This window comes from Callionymus lyra, chromosome 4 (genome assembly GCF_982586985.1).
Source record: "Callionymus lyra chromosome 4, fCalLyr1.hap1.1, whole genome shotgun sequence".
In the NCBI taxonomy this organism is placed as follows: domain Eukaryota; kingdom Metazoa; phylum Chordata; class Actinopteri; order Syngnathiformes; family Callionymidae; genus Callionymus; species Callionymus lyra.
The window spans coordinates 12405360-12432207 of NC_141821.1; the positions used below are offsets into that span (position 1 = coordinate 12405360).

Sequence of the window (26848 nt, forward strand, 5' to 3'; positions counted from 1 at the left end):
AATAAGTTAAAAATAGTGCAATATGGTATAAACAGAATAAATAAATAACGTTTTAAATATTGCATAGAATTAATGTATATAAAAGTGATAAATATTAATAAGTAAAAAATAGTGCAATATGGTATAAATAGAATTAATACAAAATATTTTAAAAAGTGCATTGCTCAGTTATATTTCATTCAACAGTCTGATGGCCAGAGAGACCTATGGTCCCGAAACCATGGGTAGTCAACGCAAGAACAAGAGCAGGGTCATCCAGGAGAGGCTCGGAGTAGAGCCGCTGCTCCACTAAGTGGAGTAAGTTTACGTGATTCGGAAATGTAATGCGGATGGTGAGGCAAGGTGCATTTCTCAATGGAAATAATGAGGAATATAGATTGTAGTGATGCTTTTGAAAATCAAGGAAATTCAAAATATTTTTTGTTTTGAACATTTGAATGAGGTCACTCTTGCTTTGATGTCACTTTCTACTCTTGTTTTCATCTCTTTAACTTGTAAAAAAAAGAGTTATCACACTCCTGCCCTTAACAGTGACTACAGTATCTCCATCCAAGGACCCAGTCAAGATGATGTGTCCACTCAGACCTAACAGCCCTTATCTTAAATCAGCAGTATTTATTTGACTCCCAGATTACGCTAATGTTTGTTGACATACATTTCGTACTCTAAGCAAGAACATTTTACTCTTGCATGCACGTGAGCGCAAAACAATCGACGTCAAACCCGACAACTTTCACGTAAATCTGAAGAATCAGAGCAAGAACAGAGAGATTTGAGGTTTTCTTGCGAAGTGACATGACGGGACAAGATCAGAAATAGCTTTAAATTGAAGATATTGGAGATATCTGAGAAAAGAGGGAAGAGAAAATAGAGGAATAAGATTGATGGAGACGATAAATGAGGAGGAAGGGTGTGTTTTTTAGAAATAATTGAGGTTTTAAAAGCAAGTTCTCTGACTTTTTCCCCCCAAGCCTTAAGTTTGAAACATGCTGTTCACTACTTTTTATGTTCCTACCTTTAGCTGAAGTCACTATTTTGGGGCTACAACTGAATTAAATGATCCAAGCAAGATTTTGCAATGGGGGGGAGACTCAAAGTAGAGCTGCAGCACCATTGTATTAAAGAGAGAATGTCATGCCTGTCAACTGGGGGGAGGTCCAGGGACAAGCTGGAGAGATTTTTGTGCTGGAAAGAACTCTTTTGAATTCCCTCAGAAGTGATGTTTACATGGAGATGTCATTTTTTATTTTTCTATTTTTTTTTCAATAGGATAAAACAGTAATTTATATATATGGGCTGTTTTCAACCACAAATTTATTTAGTTAGCCAAAAAAGAAAATACATTTTTAGACAACAAGTAAATACGATTCCTTGGTGTAAAGCAAATAAACCAATAATAATTTCAACGTTTGTCAATTCAATGAAAAAAAAAAATTTGAGAATTTTTCAAGAGTGCCGCCTGCCTCCAGGTCCCGGCGGCCGCCCCTGAACCGGTGTAAATCATGGACAGTATGTTCGCAGGCTGGGACCGCGTGCTGGGAAACATGAGCGCGGACACATATTCACGTTCCGGGGCGGGGTGGAGCAGGTCGCCGGATAAAGCGGAGGAGGAGACGGAGCTCCGGGTGTTCGAGCTCTGGACCTCAGCAGGGGAACATGTGAGCGAGGAATGGACAGCAAGACGGAATAGTAGCGCACACACTCGCACGGACACGGACGAAGGTAAATACATTTTTCAACCACTTCAACCGAGAGAGAAAACCGAAGATGCAGAAATATTTACGACGTTTATTGCGGACTTTGAATTTATAAATAAAGTTCGCATTCAAACCGTTTTTAAAAAATATATATATTATTATTATCCTCAGAATTATTTATTTTCCGAGTTTACTCAACGACAAACTTTTCCCTTTTTTTTTCCAGTTTAACGTTTATTAAAACACTTTACACGCGTTACTAAATACATAAAGAATTTCTGAACATGTTGACACGTTTGCTTTTTTTCCCAAACTACATTAATTTGTTTATAGAGTCAATTTAAAATGTTATTATTGCTTTGAATGAAATTCTAAGAGACTTAATACCTGGAAGAGACTTTTTTAAAAGCGTCATTGAACGCATCATATTGTGACGCAAACGCAGATCACAAGGTTTTATTTTTTAAAGATCGAAATCCACAATAATCTGATTTGACATGTTAGGTAAAAAAAAAATCCTTTTTATTCGATTAATAATTCTTGTTTTTCTTCTACTCAACAGGAAACCCAACAGGACAGTTTTAATGCTGAGGAGTTTTGACATTTCTTTTTTTTTTTCTTCTAAAAAACACCCCAAAAACAACTGATTTTTTTTTGGAGGTTACACCTGAGACGTCCAGGACTATATACCGACCAAAGATGAACACCATCGTGTTCAACAAGCTGAGCAGCCAGGTCCTGTTCGACGAGAAGGCGAAGGAGGTGGAGATGAGCAGCAGGAACTACCTGGAGGTCATCGACGGTCAACACGCCGACCTGCTCTCGTCCAACCAGAGCATCATCAGGGACAACCAGGCCATCCGGCACCGGCGGACCGGGTACGAGCTCGACCTGTCTGTGTGAGTGTTTCTCTTTTTTATTTTTCAATCAGCACTCAAATCTACACACACCTTTACTCAAAATCACTCTTTTTCCCCCCCCTGCTTTATAGACTTCAAATCAAGTCAATGACCACTAAATAAATTCACCCCTAAAACTCTCTGTGTGGTCCCGGTCCTTCACAGAAAGGACTCTGTGGGTTTGACAAATATTTTATTTAGTGGCTATTCCTGTGGAAGGAGAGAGAGAGGGGGGGGGGGGGGTTTGATCGAGCTTTTTTTTATTAGAGGTATCTGCATGTTTATGGGGGGCAACAGAGGGAAGTCTGTGCAGAAGTTTGTGTAATATTGCTGTGAGAGTGTAAGGTGGTACCTCCAGGGGGGGCATCAGAACTAATGAAGGGGCATTAAATCAACTCCAAACACAAAGTGTGTGTGTGTGTGTGTGTGTGTGAGATTTTGAAAGCAAAACTTTTAGAACACGGGGGCAAAATGTGCAGCAGAATGTTCATGCCGATCTAGATTACAAGGAAAATATTTGTAGAACATGAATCCCAGGCAGACTTGAGGTTAGACTGAAATATGTTACATCTGCAGCCCGGGCTTGACTTTTTTTTTTTAAAAGGGAGATAAAGGGCGAAGCGGAGCAACAGCACCACACTGACATCTACAGGTTCCTGAAACCTGAGGGTACAGGTGAGGCTGGGAGGAAAAAATAAATAATAATGTGTCTACGTTTCAATCCGTTGGCTGGATTTGAGTGGATTAGCTCGATCTGTGACACGTCCTAATGTTACTGTGTGATTCCCCACTTGTGCGTTCCTAGGGTGAGAAAGTGTTGGGTCACAAATGAAAGAGTCAAATGAGTGTGTGTTTATGTCGGCGGTTTGTGGGAATCTAAAGAAAAAAAAAAAGTGTCTTTTCTCACACACACCCTTTCTTCAAATCTGGTCAATATTTGACAGTATTTCAGTGGTCCTGTGTTCATTAAGAATAGATTCTGCTTTGACTTTAAGTTTATATTTTTTTTACAGGACTAATAATTCTGGTTCATAGTGAAGACAGGCAGTGGCTGCTTCATTTAATTCGAGTCTGCGGGCAGACTTGGATCTGGGACCCCGAGACAGACTTAATATATGTGATGGATTAACCATCTAAAAAAAAAAGGAAAATTAAGGAAAACTTTTCCATCTTTCATTTATTTTTTTTGAAGGATTCCCATAATAAAAAGTCAGAAAGATGGTTTTTACCCAAAACTTTTTTTTTTAAATGTCACTAAAACTTTTTGTTGAACTCCTTTTAGTTGTTTATTTAAAAATATTTTGATAATATTTTGGTTTTATTTTAAAATAAAGAAGCTAAAATAAGTTTTAATCGCAACAAAATGCTTGAATTTTTTTTACAAATGACTAAAAAAGAACATGTTATTTGGAAAAATAGTATGATTTAAGCATTTTTTCTTAATATGTAATAGTTGTAAAATGCAAATGTAAAGCAAATTGAAACAAGGAGATTTAAAATGACACGATACTTGTAGAACTGTGAGCCTAGAACCAGCTCGACCCTCCAGTGGGTGTCAGTAAAGAGCATCTGGACAACAAAAAAATGGGCGGGAAAATAATCTATTCAGAAGAAAGTTTTTTTATATCCGGAAAACGATTGACACTCAAATCTTACATATTTCTTCCTTCCACTTTTTATACTTCAAAAATAAATCTTAACACATGTTTTTTTTTACTTCCTAACTCTCCAACTGAGCTAAGCTAACACGCTGCGTCAGCCTCCTCCGACACTTGACTCGAACTGAACTCAACCAAAACCATTAAAAAGTCGCAGCTTACACTTGATTGCTACTTTTACCAGCGAGAAGTACTTTCCTACTGGAATTTACATGTCGCCCACTAACGGCGTGTTTCCTGCCAGTCTCTTCTAATTACAGCGTGTTGAGCGTCTGACATCACTGCTCGTGTTCCCTCCACAGGGGGCGCCCCAGCGGCAGCAAAGTGCGGCACAAGCGCCAGGCGCTGCAGGACATGGCCCGCCCGCTCAAGCAGTGGCTCTACAAGCACCGGGACAACCCGTACCCCACCAAGACGGAGAAAATCCTGCTGGCGCTGGGATCGCAAATGACCCTGGTCCAGGTGGGTCTGCCGGGGCCCCTACGGTCAATCAAACGTATATACGTTGTGTGGTCCGGCTAATCAGGGTTTTTTTTTTTGTTGCGAAAACGGACTTGGGTTTCTAATGAGAGTGGCAGAAAGTGTTTTTACAACGCGGGCTCGTTATTTTATACGGCACTAAATGTTATTCCTACCTTTGGTTCGGCCAATTTCCTACTTAAAATATTTACGAAATATAACCAAAATTAGTGCCGGGCACTATTGGCCAAATATTTACGTTGAAGCTTTATCCAGAGTTTTATTTTCTCTCGCACCAAAACCCAGAGGAATAAAAAAAAAACATTTTTTCTCTATTATTTAGTTAAAAAATATATCTTAAAAAAACGCATGTATGGGGTGTTGAATTTGTAGGATGAAGCACTCGAAATGGAACAGTTTACGTTATGAGGAAACGTTTTACTCTAAATTATGGATTTAAATATGAGAATAATTCCTTAAATAATAACGATTAATCAGTGATTTAAACTGTTACAGATTAAACTGTGTATCATTTTGAATTTGAAACACATTGCAGTTTTCACATCGTGATTCTTGAGGTGAAATGGTTGAAGATTAAAGAATAAAATGTGTTCAAACATGGATTTACTGAACCCTATCAGCAGGTTCTTGTTAGCCATTAGTAGTAATTCATGTATGTTTTTTAATTAAAGTTGAATTAGTCACGTACAAGTAAATAAAACACCATTGAAATGAAAAATATGTCCGTTATGTGATGGTTTTTAAAAACATTTCTGGTGTAGCATCACCTCTCCTCAGGTTTATTTCCTCACACTGACAATTTTGTTGTCTTCCTTTTCTGATCATGAACCCCGATGTTCTTCTTGGGTTGTACAGCGTGGACGAGAGAGACGTAGCATCGCGGTTCGCTTTACGTCAGGCACGTGCAGCCGTGCGCGTAACAGTATCATCCTGGCTGACAGGGTCACTGATACGGCCTCAGAGCGACGGCTGCAGGATTTCTTTTTTGACCGCCGGCCACACGGCTTAATCTGGTTCTCATTTTGGGGGGCCCCTGATGGAGCTGTTTGTTTTGGTGAAGGCGAGTGGAGAGAGAGAGAGGAGGAGGATGGCTTCGTGTTGCACAGGGAGGAGGAATCGGGACGCAGTCGTGTATGCTGGCGTCAATTTTGACACGTTTATTTTTTAAGATACCTTAAATATTGGTTGCATATTTACCCTTATCTCAACGTGTGTCTAAGGAAATCTGATTAGATGAAGGTTCCAGGAGTGTGTTGTGGAGAAACGATCTTAAGTTTGGATTGTGTTAGTAAATATTAGTTTAAATCACTTTCCCCTAAAGGTTTTTTTTAAAACAAAGATGTTTTCACCGTGTCCCTCTCTCGTCATGGCTCAGATTCTTCCACCTTTGCTCCTCGGCTTTAGCTAAAAAAAAACAAAAAACGCTCGACTTGTCGTCAATCAAACAAAGTTTCCCTCAAAAAAAACGACCGTCTGCATGCCGCCAGATGTCTTCAGCAACTAAATCTGTCATGTTTAAGACAAACAGCTGCTTTTTTCTCTTTTTTTTTCCGTGTAAATATCGGGGAACGATTTCTTTCATGTTAGAAACATGGCGTCACTCTCATCCGTCATCGTCGCCGGTTACCCCCCCCCCCCCCGGGGTCGCGCTAACTCTTCGCCGTCTGTCGGGAGAAAGTCATGCTACATGTGCATCTCTGGTTTGAATCTCGCCGGGTGTCGTGAGAGCGGGCGTGCCATCATTTGTCCAACTGCCCCACTTTTTTTACATTTGACATCTCTCAGTCGTCAACAGTGGCGCCGTCGCTCCTCACCTTCCTCGCTCTAATAGATGCCGCCTTGATTTCCCCCACGAAAAAAAAGCAAGTTTACGTCACAAGTATAAGTACTTTAGCATACGCCGCTTTCAAGTCAAGGCAGCATGAAAAGTTATTGTAGTTTAACATCTGATAGTCTCTGCGTTCCGATGAGAGTCGGGTTAAGTGTCTCTTTTATAGCGAGTCCGTTTTGGAAAAAAAAGCATGTGCCAGTCCAGAATAATCATTGCACCTCTTGGATGAAGTATTACGTTAATGATGCGTTCACTGGCCGTCATGCAAACTGAGCAGCGTGTCTGTCTTTTCTCTTAAAAAGTCCAGTCGAAAAAAGCAGAAATGTTGTGTGTCGGTTCCTCGCGATAATGAATTTTCAGCAGGATTGGCCCGACAACCGGTCCAAGTAGCAGTTTTTACACGAGTTGACAGCGACAGGCCTGCGGTAGCTGTCAAGAGCAAAGGTCACGGAGCTCATCATCCGCTCCGTCGACATACTGGCGTTTTTTAAAACCCGGTCCAAGAGTGGAGTCTGCTCTTGTCGGGGGGGGGGGTGACGTTCGGTGGAAGAGAAAAACACTCACCTTCTGCGTCTGAACGAGACAACAAACGTCTTCGAAGGGTTGGACAGATATCTGGCCGACGCTGGTGTGAGATCACAGGTTGCATCAGTCGGTTCCTGCAGACGGACCCCGGCAACAAATTGTGTGGTTTTGGAAAGAGTTTTTGAAAGTTAACAGACACAAATCTAAAATCGTTTCCTTCATGTCGATTTTTTTTTTTCATATGTCACCAATAAAGTCTGATTTCTAGCGCTGACTCAAACATCTCCTACATTTTTAACCAAAAAATCAATGGAAGGAATATAAAAATGGGAATAATGTTAGAAATAATAACATGTTTCTGGTTAGAATGACAAAGTTATTATCATCTGCAAAACTACTATTTGAATTTAAATTGAAAATAAAACTTTTTATACCATTTAAATGTATTTTTCATCCATTATCATCTTCCTACCTGTTGCTGGATTTAATATTTATACGTAATTAAATATATATTTTCTATCTTTGGTAGCAAAAGCTTGTAATCTTAAATGAAACACTTCCCTTAAATCCAACTCTCTCCCTCCAAGGTGTCGAACTGGTTTGCAAATGCTCGGCGGCGACTGAAGAACACGGTGAGGCAGCCGGACCTGAGCTGGGCCCTCAGGATCAAACTCTACAACAAATATGTTCAGGGCAACGCGGAGCGTCTGAGCGTCAGCAGCGACGACAGCTGCTCTGAAGGTAAGACACTTTTGAAAATGATTATTCCAAGATTGAGTTTAAAAAAAGAGTGCAGAGTGAAGGATTGCAGGGTGGGGACTAATCCCAGCAGTCAACCCTGAAGTGTAAACGTTCAGACTGTTTTCTCTTCTGCTCTATAAATTTTATTATTATTATAGTAATTATGAAAATGGGCTGTTAACTTCAACTCTGTCTGCATTCCAATATCATTTAGATTGAATAGTTTGACTTCTTATCACCTTCAAGGACCTGAAAGGACTTTTAATTCAGATAATGATTCACTTTATCAAAGCAGCAACTAGTTTACTGCTCACTTGACTTTTCATCAAAAAGTCACCACAGATTTAAAATCTTCTCTTTGTAATTGGTACCAACAATTGGTTCCATAATAGCATCAACGGTTATGGACAAAGCAAAATGTAAAACTGACTTTCCTTTCTTTAATCTTGATTAAAAAAAAAGGGTTTGGATGTTGGAATCAGACAAAACCTAGAACATACCCGTCGTTAACTGTAATTACTACTTTGGATTCATTAACTTATTTTGAAATTTTGTTCCTCGCCCTCGATTGTTCAATTTTGGTAACAATTACTAGTTGAAAGACGTCATATTTTACGTTTAATTCGACCCTTTTCAATGGAAATAATTGAATGATTTCTGGTACTGAGGTTCTGGCAATCATGACTTTGCCACTAAATATACTTTTATATTACATTTAACTATTGTATCTTACGGTATATTAATCTACTTCAAAATAAATATCCAAATCAAAGGTGAGTTATTCTCTGAAATTGGTCATTTTTAATCAGAATTATGAATTTGGTTTAGATGTCTAACAAAAAGAGTCGTGACTGTTGCAGTATAAGTTCCAGCTGGATAGAAAAATAAATGGGATTTTTCAATATGGCTTTTACCCTCAAAATTACCCGTCTACATGTTAGTGACTGGAGATCAGAACCCATGCTTATGAATACATGTCTGTGTCTCATCTGGCTCCTTTCTTCATGTGAAATATTGTTCCTGACAAACGAGTCGAATCCAAACCACCAGAATGCTGATTTAGCTACAGCATGACCAGCTTTCCTCAACATCATGTCACAGTTTATCTACGTATTCCTAAGAAGTATTCTCTTCCATTGTCGATTTAGAGGGAAAATAATCCGAGGGCCGCATAATTACAGGCAAAGGGCCACATGTGGCTTCTCGGCTTCACTCCGCTCGGATCTGTTACAGCACCACCTGTTGAACACCATGAATATTACCGCGTACGGTTCATCTTATAGGAACCCGACGCCTTCTTATGTCTTCTTACATCACACTTGTTGAGATTCAAGAGCAGCGTTGTGTCACAACAAGCAGGGCCCGGTTGGTGCCAGCGCTCAAGACTGGGATGTTTTTTGGTGGATATAACCAGCGAGTGTGTGACCGAGCGGAGAGACACGCCAGGCAACACGCTGTCATTAAGACACCCCACCGAGCCAAGCTCCGTCTCCCAGCCTGCAATTGGGGAAAAAAAGAAGTAGCTCGCCGTCGGCATCTGTGTTTACGGCACACACATGCTGATCCCAGGGGAGCGAGCGACACCGATGAAAACATGTCGAGTCAGCGGAGAATAAACACCATTCTGCTTATTTTTATTTTTTAAGAAGAGCGCTGTGGTGTGAATGATAAATTCTTGAGGAAGACGAGCGGTGGCGTGGCGGACGGAGGAATGTGTGCGCTTTGTTTGCGTTGTGTATCGCCACAAACCCGCAGCAGCAGTTTATCTCCCGGACTCCTCTTTTCTGATACGGTTATAAAGTCGTCCACAGCCACTTCCAAATAAGCCAACGCTATTCTTGCACACTTTTGTTTCAGAGGCTATTTAGGTGGGTGGATGTAACCCCTCTGACCCGGGACCGCATGCTCACTGTTCTCGAAGGGTTTCGCCTTTTTTTGTCCAAATGTGTAAGAGGTTTGTCGGTTGGGAAATGATCTTGAACAGAAGTGGCAGCAGAGGTTTGGTTTGAGACAAGATTGCGAAAGTACAGTCCAGTGTGTATATTATACACTGTGAATGTGGCACGAAGATGAAGCTTTAAAATGATGTGAAAACTTTATAAATTATACTTAAGTAACTATAAAATAATTATATTATGTGTAAAATATTCAAAATGAGTTTACAAAACTTCTTTTTGTGTATAGATTCTCAAGTAAGTAAGTAATTTATATTTATAGAGTGCTTTTCCAGACTAGGCTCACAAAGCGCTTAAACAATCAAAACAATACTCAATAAAATATATACTTTAAAGGTCAAGATAATACTGAGAACAACACAGGAGTTCCAGAAAATCAAGGAAAAGCCTGAACAAATAAAAATGTCTTAAGATGTTTCTTGAAGGAGTCATTAGATCATCAAACACAGAGGGAGAGGAAGATCTTTCCAAAGCTTAGGAGCAACAGCCTGGAAGGATTTCTCTCCTCTGGTCCTGAACCGTAATTTAAAAATATTTATTTAATTTATTTTGAGTGTAAGTGGTAGGAAATATTCACATGAAGGTCAAGATAAAATGGGCGGAAGGAATAATATGTGTCAAAATGCAGATGCTCGAAAAAGAGAAAATATGAAAATTAAGTGAGCAATCAACAGATCATATTAAGGATTTTTAAGAGTCATTTCAAACCAAAAACAACAAGATTGTTGGATAGAAACCTCCTTCCATTTGGCGTTTTCCATTTCATAGTTTCGCTCTGACCTCATGAGCATCTTTAAGTACAAGCAGAGGGCCGCACGTGTCCACACTTTGCCCAGTCACAGGTTTAAGAGGCGAGACAGTGCTCTCCCCCTACATGTGGTTTTTATATCTGTGAGCTTTGTTTTTAATTTGGCCAAATCACAAACCTGTCCAAATTACAAACTTCTTGGCACGGAAAGTATCTGGAGAGTCGCTTGATTTCCCTCTTGCCCGTGTTTTTATCTCCCTCCTACTTCTTTCATCAGGTACTTCTGCTTTAGTTCAAACTCCTCTGCAGCACAGGGCGACCGGGATATCATTCATTTCTGCTCAGGAAATCAAGGACCAACAGGAAATAAGGCTGCCATCCGTTATGGTTTGGTAAAGCTCCGCCAGCCCCGGACTGGGGTTTAATGCATGTGATAGGATGCCAGCGAGAGTGCAGGAGCAACAACTTGAGATTCTGGATTTGACGTTTTAACTGACCCGCCATCTGGAAGTTCCATCTTAACTTTAAAATAATGTCTCTGCCCAAACAAAACCTGTTTGTTTTCTAGTCATACGGTAGGATCCTGTTACCCAACTATTCCAGCCGGTCATACTGTGAACCGTTATTAACTTTGGAGTTCCGGTCTCATTTGATCCGTCTGTTTGGACTGTTTTTGCTCCGCCAAAATAAAAGAGCAGGATTATATGAGTAAAAAAAGAGGCTCATAACGTTCAATAATGAGTGATTAACAACGAAAGACCAACATAGAAGCTAAAGGGTTAGCTCTAAACTACAGGAGAGAAAATAACTTACTCTTTTCAAAGAGTGGTAGCTTCTCTATGTTTGTCTTTAGGTTATCAGATGTTAAAAACAATATTTACAAGTGTTTTTCATTCTCTAGATTTGACCGAAACAGTTCCCTTTTTAGGACGGCGTTGCTCAATGTCGCTATGTAGGTCTGACATCAAACTTGTCTTGTGTGTTTTCACAGACGGGGACAATCCTCAGAGGACACAGAGTGGTCCCGAGGAGCACCGCAAGCCCATCTACCAGAGCGTCATCAAGAAGGAGGGCTCCTCCATGGTCGGCATGGCCATGGGCATGGGTATAGGCATGGGTATGGGCATGGGTATGGGCATGGGCATGGGCATGGGCGCCGGGCTCCGCTCCGCCGCCGACGCCGCCTCGCTGTCCGAGGACTACGTGTCTCCGCCCAAGTACAAGAGCAGCCTATTACACCGGTACTTGAACGACTCTCTGCGACACGTCATGGTGGCCAACGCCGTCATGGACGCTCGCAGGAGGAACCACTCGGGCTCCTTCAGCTCCAACGAGTACGACGACGAGCTCCTGTCGCCGTCCTCCTCGGAAGCAGAGGCCAACTTCGTGTACCGATCTGGTAAGAAATCTCTTGAAAAACCTTCCTCTAATGTCAACCACTGTCTCAAATGTTCCTTTTCTGGAAGTAAATAAATAGTCACGACGGCTTTTTGCCCGACTTTTTTATCGACTTCACACACAGCGACTGCTCCTCATCCAGCTCAGTCGAGTAGGAATTCCCCCCAGCCAGCGCTCTGACCAGACTTTAACAAGCCAGACACAACAAGGCCATGTGGAACACTCACAGACTACTGTTTGGCATCTCTTTGATCGTGCCATGAGGTCCTGCTGACAGTACCGGGGCACAGCCAAACATGCTGCGTGTTAGCAGACTGGCTGATTCATGAGAGCAGTTCTAGCAGAGATCTGTTGATAGAAGTCTAGCACTTTGTCCCAGCGCGGTCAGAGATTATTACAAGTTCACTTTCATCTGTTTTTTTTTCAGAAAGCGTCGAGTTGAATTGAGTGACTCGGTTGGCGTTAGAATCTTAAACTTATGTCGTTGTCAATTAAAGCATTATTAAGGTAATAATACAAATAATTGACTTATAGAAGCCCCACCAAAGTATCTTTTAATATTATTCTAGATCAGTACAGCTTTAGTTAAAGTACATTTTAAATGTGTTTCCACAGGAAAATACTAGGTTTTTTTCTACTTCTATCAGTCTGATTTAGGGATGAAATTGTGTGTTTAATGGAGTCCATTGCTTTGCCAATTACACTTTTGCTTTATAGTTAAATATGGAAAAGTCTTAAAACAGCATAAAGAAAAAGGCTATGAACTTTTAAGCGTGTGTTCTTTCCTAAACTTTTTTTAGGGTGCTTTTTAGATTTTGCCCATTTCCTTTTCTATTGAGATCAAGCCTTTAAATATAAACGTCTATTATTTCAGACATAAAGACAGGACATAACAGTTGTTGGTTTTAAACAAAAATAAATGCATGATGAATTAAAAACTTGGGAAGAAAAAAATCTTTTAAACAATTATTGTTTTTTTCAGTTAAAAAACGCTAAATGAAATCACAAAATGATTGTGAGGGCCACATAATGAAGGGCTGCAAATGGTCTTTTGCTATCCCTTAAATATATCTGTTTTGTGTGTTGAATTGTGGTTGGTTATCTTGTCATTCAACTGAGGATTATAAGTTTTGAGAAAAAGGAGGGACAACTCCCTGTGAAGATGGTTTTATTGAATATAATTTACTGTGTTGGGGGAAGGTGTTGTTGTGTTGCAAATCAAACCTGACACATTGAACTCATAATATAAAGAAAGTCGATCCGATCCAATGGTGCAGGATATGATTTGACCGATGATCTATTGTGTCTCATTTAACGACGGCAATGTGCTTCTTTCTATCGGAAAAAGAAGTCCCCGGTCGGCGTGTAGGATGTTTGAAGCGCATTGAGTTTGACGCTTATGATCCTCCTGAATCAAAAAGCTTGTAACCTTGTGACCTGAACAAATATCAGGCTGATTTCTCATTGAGGCACCTGCTGGGACTCACAGATGGAGAAGGAAACCAAGAGATGGATGGACCAAGTGAGACTTGTAACTCTCTCTCGGGTAAACTTTAATAAGAGCAACCCTTTCAAAAAAAAAAAAAAAAAAGGACCTGATTCATTCACCTGGCCGGCCTTCTGGTTCTAATCAAGAGTAACTATTTTATCTGTATGGTTAATATCAAGTCTTGGCACCGCCGCCTCCCTCTTGGATTTCTTGGGGTCTGGCACTTTTACAGGAGTGTTGCTCTGTTACATGCGAGAGAAGCTTTAGAATCCACACATGGAAAGTTTTCCGCAGCAGTGTTGACTCATGGGAAGGAACACCTGCTGGGGCCCTCCGTTCCACCGACCGCAGAAACAGAGAAAAGTCCAAAAAATTTCATTCTAATTCAACATCTGATCTCGGCGGTGAAGACTAAGCAAATAAAAGAGGAGAGAAAAAGAAAAGAATAAATTTTATCTTTGAGTTTCCGTCACACTTTATTTTAACTACCCTTTGGAGGATTTTCCGCTTCTTTTGTCTTCCAACTATTGTTAGCTAGCGACGTCCAGGAGACCTATTACTGTTTTATGGCTATAAAATGTAAGGGTTTCCTCGTGTATACACAGATCCCGACACCATAGAGTACTTTCAGGGGAGCTGTTGTTGCCCATCAGATTATAAAGTGAACTTCTACCATTTTATTTCTGACCATTTGTTGTAAAAAGAGGGAGCTATCAATACATCATTATTGGAACGTGAAGAAAGAAAAGGCTTTTCTATCATTTTATAAATACTTTTTCAGCATTTGTTAAAAAAAATTGTTGGACAATGGAATACATAAAAATACAATTGGAATTAATAGTGTTAAATTACATTAAATAAGTTAAATTGACGGTTCAGAAATACACTTGCTCATGAAACAAAACTCCTCTGTGTTGGTTTGTGTGTGTTAGGGATATACATATAATTTATAAATACACTTTTTGGAGTCTCATTTTTTGTTAAGTTATTTAGACTGTGATTCAAATTTTTCTATTAGAAAAATGGTTTCTTACCTCCGCCAATGAGTAAATGTTAGTTTTTTTTTGTTTGTTATATCATAACTCAAAAAGTTGAAAAGGGATTTTCATGATTTTCAGGCTTGGTTTAACTTGGAATAACATAGAAGTGAATAGATTCTGGTAGAGATCCGGATTAATGTCTGTATACAGGAAGGTTTTCAAGGATTTGTTGTTGACATGTACAGCTTCTCACCACTGTCGCCCACAGTATAGCAAAATAAACATAAAAACTAATCACAGCATATAATCATAAAAAGGACTTTAAGTTCCTTTAGTCACTAATTGTGTTCTTACGGTTTATCACATTTTAGAGTTGGGACATGAATGTTGGTTTAGCGGTTTATTGATATAATTGTGTACAGTTTTTTATGAATTGTTGGTAATACAAGCAAAGTATTATATATACAAGCTGTTCAGAAATGAAGTGATTAGGTTGATGCACGTGGTCTTTAATATGCTTTTATTTAATCAATCTGGATCTTTGGATTAACTTGAGAATAAGTCGGACTCTGATCAAACATTGTGTCCTTTAGAAATAAATCAAATCTATGTATGAAAGTGCACGGGGCCAGTAAAAGGATAACATTTCCAAACATGTTGGCGACTATTTGTGTGTGGATTACAGACGTAAAAATAATATATATAGTGAAGCATGTCTTGTGACCGTAGACACAGCTTGACGTGTCAGAACCGTGGCTCGAACCTCGGCGCGGCTCTAGTTTCAGTTCAGTCAAAGCAGCTTTTGAATGGTGTTACCTGGTTAACTCCAGCTGGGAGAGACCTAAGGCAGGACGCAGAGATAGCATCTCTGCACCGGCCTGGGAACGTATCGACACCCCTCAGCGGGGGGAACTCGCTCATTTGTCCAGGAAACGGGGGAAGAAAAAAAAATCGCTGAAAGTGTTGCCGGGAGAGAAGCGGCCGTGAATGAGAAAATATTTCTGGTCTGATGAACTCGATTAAAACTTTCCATGACAATGACAGTCCAGTCTCCAGGAGTCAGTCAGTTGGGAGGAGAAGGAATTTAAACACCCGAAGAATACAAACAGTGTCTCTTGGCTCGTTCCTCTGCCGGAATTCCAGCCTGTAAAACAAATATGATTGGCCAAGCCGAGAGTGGCGTGCCGGACAACCGTCATACTATTGGTTGAAATTTCCATTAATGGGCCAATTGGCCGTGGCAGCCGCAGCCTGAGCCCACAATGTTATCTGTGACTACAGTGGGCAGTCAGACGTGGCAGGAGATGGAGAGTGTAGATTTACCTTGGTGGAAAACTAAACGTCTGCCGGCTAGAAATGACTCACCCACACACACACACACACACAGACAATGACACTCATACGAGCACACACACACATGTCCAGAACAAACGCACAAAAAAGCCAGTGGGGAATTTCATTGAGCACTAGAAGCAGTAGAATTCCACCACACATGCCAGGGGTTTCATGCCAAATTACCCTTTAATGGGATATTAAATGGCAGGAATCTGGAATGAATGTTTTTCTTCTCGTGCCGCACCAGATTGGGTCCCGTCCTATACCATATAGATCACTGCAACCCAAATAATTCCCTACGTTTCTGCGGAGGGAGAGTGAGCGATCTCGGTCAGAGCCGCTGCACAAGGCTGACAGTGGAACTCTATGAGTCGGATTCTCTCGCTTTAAGCACTTGGGTCGGAGCTGACTGGAGCGGATTTATGGTTTTCTGCACGGATGTCAGCGCGGTGGACGGAGGTGCCGCACACAATCCTGCTAACTAACGCTAGACATATACACTTCCTCTTTTGGATGATGGGAGCCGACAGGCAGGGTGATCTAATGCTCTCCTGCAAGTTATGAAGTTTTTTTTTTATCATTAACAACAGCTGTAGCAGGATGACACATTTTTTAAATCTAAATGTTTAATTGTAGATCAAGCCTTGACATTTGTATAGATTCAAACAAGAAAACATGACATTTTATGTATTTATAGTAGTTGCTATATATTACCGTATATGTAGGAGGTCTCAGAAAAGTTGACGTCATTTAAAAAGTCCGAACCAGATTTCAGATTAAATCTGACATTTGTTAATAACATTTTCACGGTCGACTTTTGGCCGCACTTTTTTTTGCAGTAGAAGACTCGTGTAAAACTGAAAGTAGAAAGATAAAAACAACTCCATTGTTTCTAGCAAAAACAGAAAACTACTTAAAAATATATATTATTAGGATTTATATATTCTTTTGGGGGGAAACATTTATAATGTCTTAAAAAGCGATTTTTGGCAAATATGAATTATTTACTAAGAAAAAAAAAAGCTTTATTATTGAAAGGCTACTGTTTAAATTCAAAATATTTAGAAAAAAACAATAAATGTCGACAGAGAACGTTTTCCATCCCAAGTGAAATCTACAATTATGATAACAAAGACATTTATTATAGATCAAAATTCAATGTATTAGACAAAAACTACCTAAATAAGATACAAACGTAAAAAAAAGAATCACGACATAAGATTTTTTTTTTTTTTACGTGAATTTAAATAGTATATAGCGTAAAAGAGCCATGAACTTAGGGTATTTTTAGGAAACATTTTAAGAAAAAGAAATGGAATAGTTGGAATTATTTATTTATTTAAATTTGCTTACAAGTTAATGTTTAATCTTGTCAGTTTTGTGCTGCGGTTTTGTAATAGTTGAAGATGTATTGCATGTGTCACTTTGATAGATAACGTCTCATTACGACAGGAGATGCTAATCGACTGGCTAGCTTTTTCCCCCTTTTGGGCCGGGGTGCTGTTCCAAGACGACCACTTGTTTTGCCAAAACTAACTGTGCTCAGGTCAGACTCAAGAATCAGTGGAAGAGATAATACCACGAAGATTTTGAGAGTGTGGTTTGGAAGAACAGAACGTGTGACTCATATTTATTACAAATGACATGGACAGTAAAATATATTCAGAAAAAGACGAGGCTAGAATCCAGAGCTAGTTGATCCAAACTTAACGTCCAATGACAGTGAATGACTTAAAGTTATAGTTCACCCAAATTTTGATGAAGAAAGATGAAGAAGAATGAGCTTCAGCCGCTATATTTCAAGGTAAAAACAGTTTCGTCTATAACTCCAAAAAGGAACGGATTACTGTAAAGTACTCTTTACTCTTAACTTAAATGAGAATTTGAACTAACCCTTTAACTTAAAATTTCCTCAGAAGATTTGTAATTTTCCCTAAATACTTTACATTTTGAAAGCCGTGAACTGAGACATAACTTGAGTCTTAAAGTTTTTACTTGAAAAATAACTATTGACTGGCATTACATTTATGTTGTCCATTAAAAACACATGCAAAGGGCCTCATGTGGCAAATTCTCCACTGTTTAAAAGTTGCGCCGGAAAAAAGTGAACTTCAACATCCTTCCTTTTTCCCTCAGTTCATCTGTCTGAGTTATCATTCAATTAGTCGTATGACTTCATTCGAGAGATGCCGTTAGTTTGGACGACGCAGATACGAGTGGAAACCTTTTTTTTGAATTGACTACAAAAGACTCTCTGTTGAACGACACCATCGTTCTCAAGTCTCCGGTGGGATGAATGAAACACAGAAGTGTCCTTCAAGGGTGTGGCAGCGATGACGGGTGAGAGCTGGCAGAGCTCACACGGCAGCGCAGGCTCGTGGAAAGGTGGAGGAAAAAAGATACACCAGACAGAAAACAAATGGTGAAGATGGGATGTTGGCTTCCGAGTCCGACCACTAAGCAGCGCCTGAGCGTCGAGGCAGATGCTGCACTGGCTCCAGACGTGTTAATGGTCACTCAGTGACTCCCAGAGAAGAGGGCGACGTAATGAGCCCTTCCAGTTTCTCAAACTAAGTCCACTATTTGTGCCATCGAGAGATTAAGAAAACACAGCTGTCTTGTGAGAGAAACTGAGTCCGTACTAAAAGTAAATTGTTTCCACTTTTAAAAAACTGTCTAGAACAATAGACGAGCGTCGAGTTCCCACGGGATGGATGGACGTTTCATGAGAGCGCCAGAGGTGTGACCTTGTGAGAGTCCAGAACACACACTGCTGGAAATCCCAGAAGAGTGTGAGAGGGCACATGAACCTACCACTGAGGGCAATTGCAACATAATGATGCAGGAAGAGAAGCTCAAACGTATCATTTGGCCTCCAGCTCCCAAAAAGGATATTTTTGGGTGCATGAAATCACTTGGAAATCCAAATACTGTTTACTTGTGGTTTGGGGCTGTTTTTTAACTAATGTGTGTGTTTTGCACAAACAACAGCCCTTCATCAGAGGCTGTAATGTTCCTGGGAAAACCTACGACCAAAGCTTTAAGGTCACGAAGTCGGGAGCTGTGTCTTAACTTTAGTGTCACTTGAGTTGTCGAGGGTCTGGGTTTGTTTTGAAGACCGACACTAAAACCAATGGCAACTAATAAAATACCCATATATTTGTATTCTATTGTTGCTAGTGTGGACATCGCTCGGGCGACGGTTGCTTCTTCAGCCACTCGTCTGTTAGATTTGATCACATTAGACACGGTTTGTGTCCGAATGTTCCATGACCTTTCCCGACGGTCCAGTACTTTTCCATCTGCAAGAACCGCTTCAGATCGAGAACACACCACGAGACACGCAGTTTTCGTCGGTTAATGGTTATTCATAATGCTGTTGCCGATTTCCGAATCCGGTCACATTATACATTTAATATCTTATTCTGCTGTCAGAGAGTCTTTCGAGACGGACGATGTCCAAAACTGTGCTTTCAAATAAAGCTTCTAAAACTCAGACATGTAACTTCTTTCAGGTCGACTACTTACTTAAATGAGTTCCCAGTGTTTTTTTCGCCAACTTTCCCAGATTTGCTTCCATCAATCAAGATTACAATTTAATATCTCATCATTTGTTTAAAGACAACCCTCCTGATTCAAGACGAACCAGTGCTGCTGTATTTTCCAAGCATTCTACCAAAGTTTTCCTTAATTTACACATATATATTAATATAATTTCTGTTGTTTTACTCTTCAAAAATTATTGTTTTATTTATAAAAAAAAAAGATTTTCTCCAAAGTAACACTAGCCTGTGACTTCAGGGACGTAAAGACAAAAGATAAGCATGTAAACTAGCGTTAATAAAGGTAAAAGGTAAAGGTAAAGGTACAACTTTATTGATTTAAATTGTTTTTTTCAATAGCCACAGAAAATACAGCAATTTTTCATAAAAAAATAAATCACAATAAAATAAGAACAAGAACAAAGAGAAATAAAGAGAACGAACAAGATGATACAATCTAAGTATCTTAAGATAAAGATAAAGAACATAGATCAAAGAAAAAGAAAACAATTAGAATATGACCATCTTGTTGGTGAGAAACAAACCCATGTGTTATTTTTGGTCATGCAATATAATTAGTTCTGTTTATAAGGCTGGTCGGGGCAAAAAAAACACTATCTACATTCTTTTTTTTAATACTAACTAATTTATTGAGTTTTAATTTTAGTAGAACCTGTTTACGTGAGCAGCACAGTTCTTGAATAATATATTTACATATGTTTAAAAATAAATTCATACATAGTAGCTCATTGTAATGACCCTCTTAGTTGAGGTTTGCGACAACGTGGTACTTTCCCCTCATTTCTTTTGGTTTAATCCTCGAACAGAACGATGAGTTCTCCTGCTCGTCTTCGGCGCACCACATCACGCACCTTCCTGCCCCCCCCAAAAAAAAACACACAAGAAGCAGCGCACAAACCCCTGACAACCTATTTACTCCTTCGTCAAGGCGCTGTTCTCATTTTGGCCGATTTACAAGAGGCCCTGATTACATTTTGTTTACTGGCACTCGTAAACACAATGACGACCTGGCAGAGTTTAAGCATCTCAAACACTGTTATTATTTCTCCATCTAGCGAAAAGACATAAAGTGTAATCCTAATTGCTAGATTTTGGTTATCTGCCCCGACCACAGCCACACCAGTGTGTCATCCGCTGGGCAGACGGGGAAAAAAACATCGGCACGGAGGGAAAAAGGGAGTTGGAGAGTCGGAAAAGTGGCTCGGAGAGCGTCTGGTCCGCACCAGCTGTTTACTAGTATCAGCTCTAATGGCTCAATATGTTATTGGTGATGAAAGTCTTGTCAGGGCCCCTGTGAGATGTTTTTGGCTCAGCATAGTGTGGTTCTCTGGACACTTATTCATCTCAGTGAAGACGGGAGGATGAAGGACGAGAGAAAAATATTAAAACTCGGTATTGGCAGACAGCGGTAGAGACGAGCGCCAAGGCATCTCTAACTTCATTTACAGACTCGTCTTGACATTATTAAAGGCACAGAGCGTTGAATATATGGAGGATAGAGATGGAAAAGAAAGGCGAGCCAGCGAGTGTAGCACCTCATCATCGAGACAGTGGCCGGGGCGGGTCTTCCATGTTCTCTGCCTTGTTAATCTCAGTTGAAAATCTAACATGCGCCTCCATTCAAAGAAGGTCGTTTAGGGGGCTCCCTCTTTAAAGTTCCGTGTGCTGTCGAGCTAACCGGAGAAAAAAGCCAAATAATTTCACCCTTTAATCCAAAGGCCAAAACAGGGAGCCACAGATTTAAGTTAAAGGGTCTAGAAAAACTGCTTCATTTTCATTAAAAGCTTAAAAATAAAATATGTGTTTACGATCTTGCACGTGGAATACTTTCTTGGTACAGATTCAATTCGGCAGGATCTGAGAGGTAAATAGGTTTAAAAAATAACAAATTATCTTGACTAAAATGACTCATTAATGAGAGTAATATTTTGCCCTGACATTGTAAGATACATCAAGTGGTGCTTTTGGAAAAATGACAACATTTTAGTGCTGCGGCTTTAAAAGAATACGATCTAAATCACTTATAATTGTTTTAAAGAAGCGAGGACAACATTTAGCCATATCACTTGTCCATGTTTGTGTTATTCTTGAACACATTTCAGTACATTTGGACCCCTTTAACCACTTCAATTGTTTTTGTTGGTCACGAAACCATATAAAGTATTATCCAGTCGTTTCATTTTAATACTTTCTATCCCATTAATTGTAACTCAAAGCTGCCAGTTTGAACTTTTTTCTTGCTGTTGTTTTTGGTCAGAATCAGCTCTCAAGGTTTTTTTCAACCATCAGAGTTCCAAAAAAACGTTCCACACACTGCGAGTGTGATGATGAAGTGTGTGTTTATTTGTGCTACACAGCCTTGTTGATTGTTAAATCACCAGATGGCAACGATGATAGGCAGCCACCCTCATGTGGAGTCTCCTCAACAGGTGTAACCTCATCCACTCTGTAATTTCTCAGTCTCTACTTGTTTTCCCTCATTTTCACCAACTTTCTTAAGGCTTTTTTTTTCTTCCCCCTCTTTCTTTTTCTAACTCCTGCCCTCGTGCTGCTCTCCCTTCATTACCCAGTGGTGATGTTCAGTGAGCAAGTATTTTTGGACTTAGTGAATAATGCCAGAAACCATTAGACTTCTTAGCGTTCCCCTCAAGCGGTCCGTGAAACCCTACTGTCAGTGGAGCCCAAAGGCAACAAGAATGTGGACGCAGGGCTCGGTAGCAAAGTGGTGAAAGAGCAGAGCAAACAAGAGACGTTTTTTAAAAAGGCATCTGTGATTTATTAGATATTTATAGTCTTTTGGCAAAACTGTTTCCAAGATGAAGTTTTTACGCGTCTCATTCGCGGTGGAAACTTTGGGAACAAATCGGCGCATCCTCGTAGACCGAAGGGTCTCCCGAAACCCAGGTCCATAAATTGAGATTCGACTCGCCGCCTTTTGATCTCCGGTAAATTGGTCGAAAGTTAAACGTTTTGCCGCTGTAACCGAACGGTTGTCAGCCTGTCATGGCTTTTTTCCTTTACCACTTGACTCTTTCCAGAGACTTATTCCTTTTTCCTTTTTTTTCTACTTCATTTCCCTTGATCAATTTAAACTAATTGAGCCTTACAGACATTTGGAAACCACAAAGTACAAATGTTTTACGGCCACTGCAACAATACGTAGGATCTATAGTTTAGAACAACATCAAAGGCCTTTTTAAAGTGATTATATTCAGAAAAATCCAGACAGTGCAGTTATTGTTGCAATTGTTTTCTAGTTTTCATGGAATATGGATTTTTTGTTATGAACTGCGACAACAAGCGAAAATGCTTTCTTGGTGTGTCGAACAAAACTTTTATTTCTGTTAAAAGTTGCATCTTTTAAAGAAAAGTTGTTTGACGGCGGGATTTCAGTTGAAAAGAAACGCTGTCTTTATTTACCTTATAGATCACAAGCTACTTATTTGCCAGATCTGCTCTTAAAGAACCAGAAACGTGCCCCAAGATACAATGTATTGTCTAAATGCATCATTCATTTTTAACATCGTAACAAGATGGCTGAATCCCGGAAGTCACGGCTCAAAGTGCTCTCGCCGACAGTTAGATGGTCAACTACTTTGAAATTCAATTATTATAAAATGAAAAATATGGGTCAAAGTAGGGTCAAAACCTTTTTTTCATTGAGATAGTTTGAGAAGCACATGTTCCTTTCAGGGTCAGTTTGATATCAGGAAAGAAAATCCCAAAATCGAACGTAGATTTTTGTTAAAAACTGCTTTTTAAATGGTAAAAGAAGTGTTTTTCTAACAAAGCTTGGACTTAACTTTGTTTAAACACGGACGGGAAACATTCCATTTGACTTGGCTGCGGTGAGACGAGGACGGTCCAGAGCGTTGATGTATAAACGGGTGTTGGGACAGATGTTGCGGTACATCACAAGAGCAGTTAAAGACTCGCCGATAAGCTGAGGTAAAGGCCCGGGACGAGTAAGGGGGCAGTTGTGGCCGGGGCTGGGAATGCCTGGATTTAGCTGGAATGCTTTGAGGAAATAAATCTCAATTTTCGCGGTTTGCGAGTCGAGCTTTATCATATCCTCGTATTGCTCGCACGCGTGTTCACACATTCCTCCCCGTCTTGTGTTCGGTAATGATGGGCAGAATGAAACCGTAGAGCGTTGAGTCCTTCCATGTAAAACACAGCTTTCATAGAGCGAAATTGAAAGAAAATCTATTTCATATTGGCCTCGGGAGACGGTCGGTGGAACAGGGTAGGTAGTGTGGCTGACTCCTGCGACGTTCTATAGAAAAACTTTCAAAAGATCGCAGGTGTCGATGTGAAAACATGTCATTCATCGGATCGTTGCCTGACATCTGGTTCTGTGACTTTAAATTCACATTGATATTCACCGGTATAAAGTTGAGGAGTGGGTAAAATTTGGCTTTTGATGGTCGATCGTTCGTTCCTACGTCGTCGAGCCTCGACTTCTCAGGAGCTCAGCGAGCTTAGAGCGTCTGTTTGGCTAACGGAGTGAGAGCCTCAAGGCTGCCAGACGTCCAGATGCTTTGTTTTCTTGGACTCGCGGGGTATGTTTTGTGTTCAATGCGCTTTACATGTGTCTCTCATTGGAATCTCTTTGTGTTAATCCTTGTAATGATGTGTTGTTACAGACAGTACATGCGGCCCTTTTTTTTCATCTATGACTAGCTGACATGGTTTCAAAGAAATAGTACCAAGAAGTTTCAGATGAAATTCTTCCTCCACGAGCCACTGTTTGGACTCAAGATACAAATGAAGAGTTACTTCAGACATTTCTACTATAATTATGATTTAAAAACATTCCTGAAATCTCATCTTGAAGGATAATAATATTCAGAGCGCCATTATAAACCTGCTCTCAATACCAGTATACAGTAGTTTCGGGTATTATACGTCCCAAATTCTATAAATAACCTTGTTTAACTCATTGAATAATGTAGTCAACGAACTGTTTATCGTCGTACACACTGTTTTAATCTCAGCGTTTCTTTGGATTCAAGCTTCTCTCGTCATGAAACAAAAGCCTCGTCTCAGTGTGTCTCCGAACGCTGCGATCACGCTGGCCGCGTCCCATTTGTGTTTTTGGACAAAAGAAAGCGGAGCTTGTGAGTCATGATGGACATCATGACTCCTGATGCGATCACCTTGTTTCTTCCATGGAGTCTTGCAACTAAACAGTATTGTTTGGGTGCTGGTCTCACTCCGGAGAGAAAACAGAGCACGCACGTGTGAGCGCGGCACGTGCACGTACGTGCACCTGGGCCTGGACTTTAGCCGTGATTTATTCAAGAAAGTAACTTCCTGCTGCAGTAATTACACGACCGGGTTCTAATAAATCCTCATTGACCTCTCAGAAATTAACCTTTTTTTTTTCTCTCTCTCTTTCCCTCGCTTTTTTAGAACCCACGGAGCATGGATCAAGTAAATGTGACAGGTGAGACAACCCACGTTAAATACCTTCACTCGCTCACGAGTTTAAAAAACAACACGACTGACCTGTTAATGAACGTCCATCCGTTATTCCTGCTCATTAGGGTTTCTTAGACCGGACCTCCATCTTCACCAGAACCTTCTCTGGTTCTTTGAGGGGAACGTAGACGTGTCTGGAGAGACATCACAGGCTAGAGACTGAGATCAATAGGTTGTTATGTATTTAGTCAATTAACTACCTGGTTACAAATTCTGTCTTTCGCTTTGTGTATTTATGACATGTTTGGAAAACTCATTATTGCTTTTGTTGTAATAATTCCAGGCTATTTAGCAGCAAAGCTAATTGAACTGTCCTTTAAAGTCTCCATTTAAAGATCTAAAGTGCTGAAAAGAAATCCATCTAAAACACAGATCAGCGTCATCATGATCTCCAACACAGCTGAAATAAATATATGTATAAAAATAGCTTTGGTTCCTCTTGAGTTCTGCTAATGCAGGATCTCTCAGGACATCTTAAGACTTTCTTATTCGTTCAGGCTTTTCCCTGATTTTCTGGGACACCTATGTTTTTCTTGGTTATCTTGAGCTTTTAGGTATATATTTTTTGAGTATTTTTCAGATTGTTTAAGCGCTTTGTGACCCTGGTCTGGAAAAAACGCTCTATAAATATAAATTACTGACTAACTTATTTACTTACTTCATCTTAGTGCTATGATTATCTAACTTTCTAACTACCCTCTCAAGGGTCTGTCTTGGGTCCTTCATCCTTCTGAGAAAGACATCTATTTGACATTCTGTACTCTTTTAGCTCAGCTCTATTCCATGACTTTCCATTCACAAGACCCTCGTCTCTGACCTGCATTTACTCTTCACCTCTCAAGGGTCTGTCTTGGGTCCTTTATCCTTCTGAGAAAGACATATATTTGACATTCTGTACTCTTTTAGCTCAGCTCTATTCCATGACTTTCCATTCACAAGACCCTCGTCTCTGACCTGCATTTACTCTTCACCTCTCAAGGGTCTGTCTTGGGTCCTTTATCCTTCTGAGAAAGACATATATTTGACATCCTGTACTCTTTTAGCTCAGCTCTATCCCATGACTTTCCATTCACAAGACCCTCGTCTCTGACCTACATTTTCTCTTCACCTCTTCTTGTCCTACTTCCACTTCTATCTTTCCCGCGGAAGCCGGAGGATCTCTTGGCGTGAATCGTGTTCTTATCAGGAGAGTTCCTTCGCGATCACAAGCCTGACCTCCTCGTGTTCTCTCTGTCGGCAGCGGCGGTTACGTGGGCTCGGCGCAGAAGGAGAAGGCGAAGGGCAAAGACGAGACGTACTGGAAGGAGATCAACGCCGCCATGGCCTTGACCAACCTGGCGCACGGGAAGGAGAGCCACGGCTCCGGGACCACCAGCTGCATCATCCAGAAGTCGTCCCATATAGCAGAGATCAAGACTGTCAAAGTGCCCATCATGCAGAAATACTAGCCTTGGTCCGTCTCTATGCAAGAGTCCGAGGACGAGTTCGTTGCCTTTTTTTTTTTTTTTTTTCCTGGGACAGTTTCGCTGCGAACAAGACACTTTTGTACCATTAACTTATTTTTACAAGACTTTTTTTCAAGTCCCTATTTTTAACGATATCGTGCCAAAGTGCCTTTTTTTTTTTTAAATGCTTTTTTCAAAATGGTGCCTGATGAAGGATTCCAGTGACTGACACACAAACAAGCTTTCTCTTAAATTTTCCGTGAAAGCACTGATATTTAGACTGTCCTCTTGGTTTTGACTGAGCGACGGTGTTGTGACTCCAAACACCTTCTGGATACGTCACAGGAACGTGAGCAGATAAACCGCCGCCGTGTTCGCGCCGCGGCCTTGGGAGACTCCACGCTGCCGCCGTGAAGGATGGCGCTCTTATCGGGGGGGGGTCTCTGGCGTGCAAACGTGCGGCCGCCGAAGTCACGTTCACGCGTGCGGCAACACATCTACGTAGATCCCGAGAAAAAAGGCGTGCGGAAGGAATGACCTAAAAGGGATGTTTTTGCTTTGTGTTATCAGTGTTGCTTTTCCCAGATAGAACAAAGAGAGAGACGAGAACGTTTGAAGCG

General features: G+C 40.4%; 1 protein-coding gene across 2 annotated transcripts; it reads left to right on the forward strand.

Moving 5' to 3' along the window:
- The first annotated feature begins 2284 nt into the window (after positions 1 to 2284).
- mkxa (mohawk homeobox a) lies at positions 2285 to 26571 on the forward strand. 2 transcript variants are annotated; one of them, XM_087788836.1, is made up of 6 exons: positions 2285 to 2596; positions 4557 to 4716; positions 7678 to 7831; positions 11526 to 11933; positions 24715 to 24748; positions 26024 to 26571. In XM_087788836.1, the coding sequence occupies exons 1-6, from the start codon at positions 2397 to 2399 to the stop codon at positions 26229 to 26231; spliced, it is 1164 nt and encodes a 387-aa protein (XP_087644962.1). In that variant the 5' UTR covers positions 2285 to 2396; the 3' UTR covers positions 26232 to 26571. The 2 variants fall into 2 exon arrangements, with proteins under 2 accessions (XP_087644962.1, XP_087644963.1); XM_087788837.1 differs by having other exon boundaries at positions 2285 to 2575.
- Positions 26572 to 26848: the final 277 nt, after the last annotated feature.

What these genes read in the sequence shown, in the direction of transcription:
- mkxa (XM_087788836.1), top strand. Translation starts at nt 2,397, where the DNA reads ATGAACACCATCGTGTTCAACAAGCTGAGCAGCCAGGTCCTGTTCGAC. An exon ending in CGCAAATGACCCTGGTCCAG is followed by an intron (nt 4,717 to 7,677) that starts GTGGGTCTGCCG and finishes TCTCCCTCCAAG; the next exon opens with GTGTCGAACTGGTTTGCAAA. An exon ending in CAACTTCGTGTACCGATCTG is followed by an intron (nt 11,934 to 24,714) that starts GTAAGAAATCTC and finishes TCGCTTTTTTAG; the next exon opens with AACCCACGGAGCATGGATCA.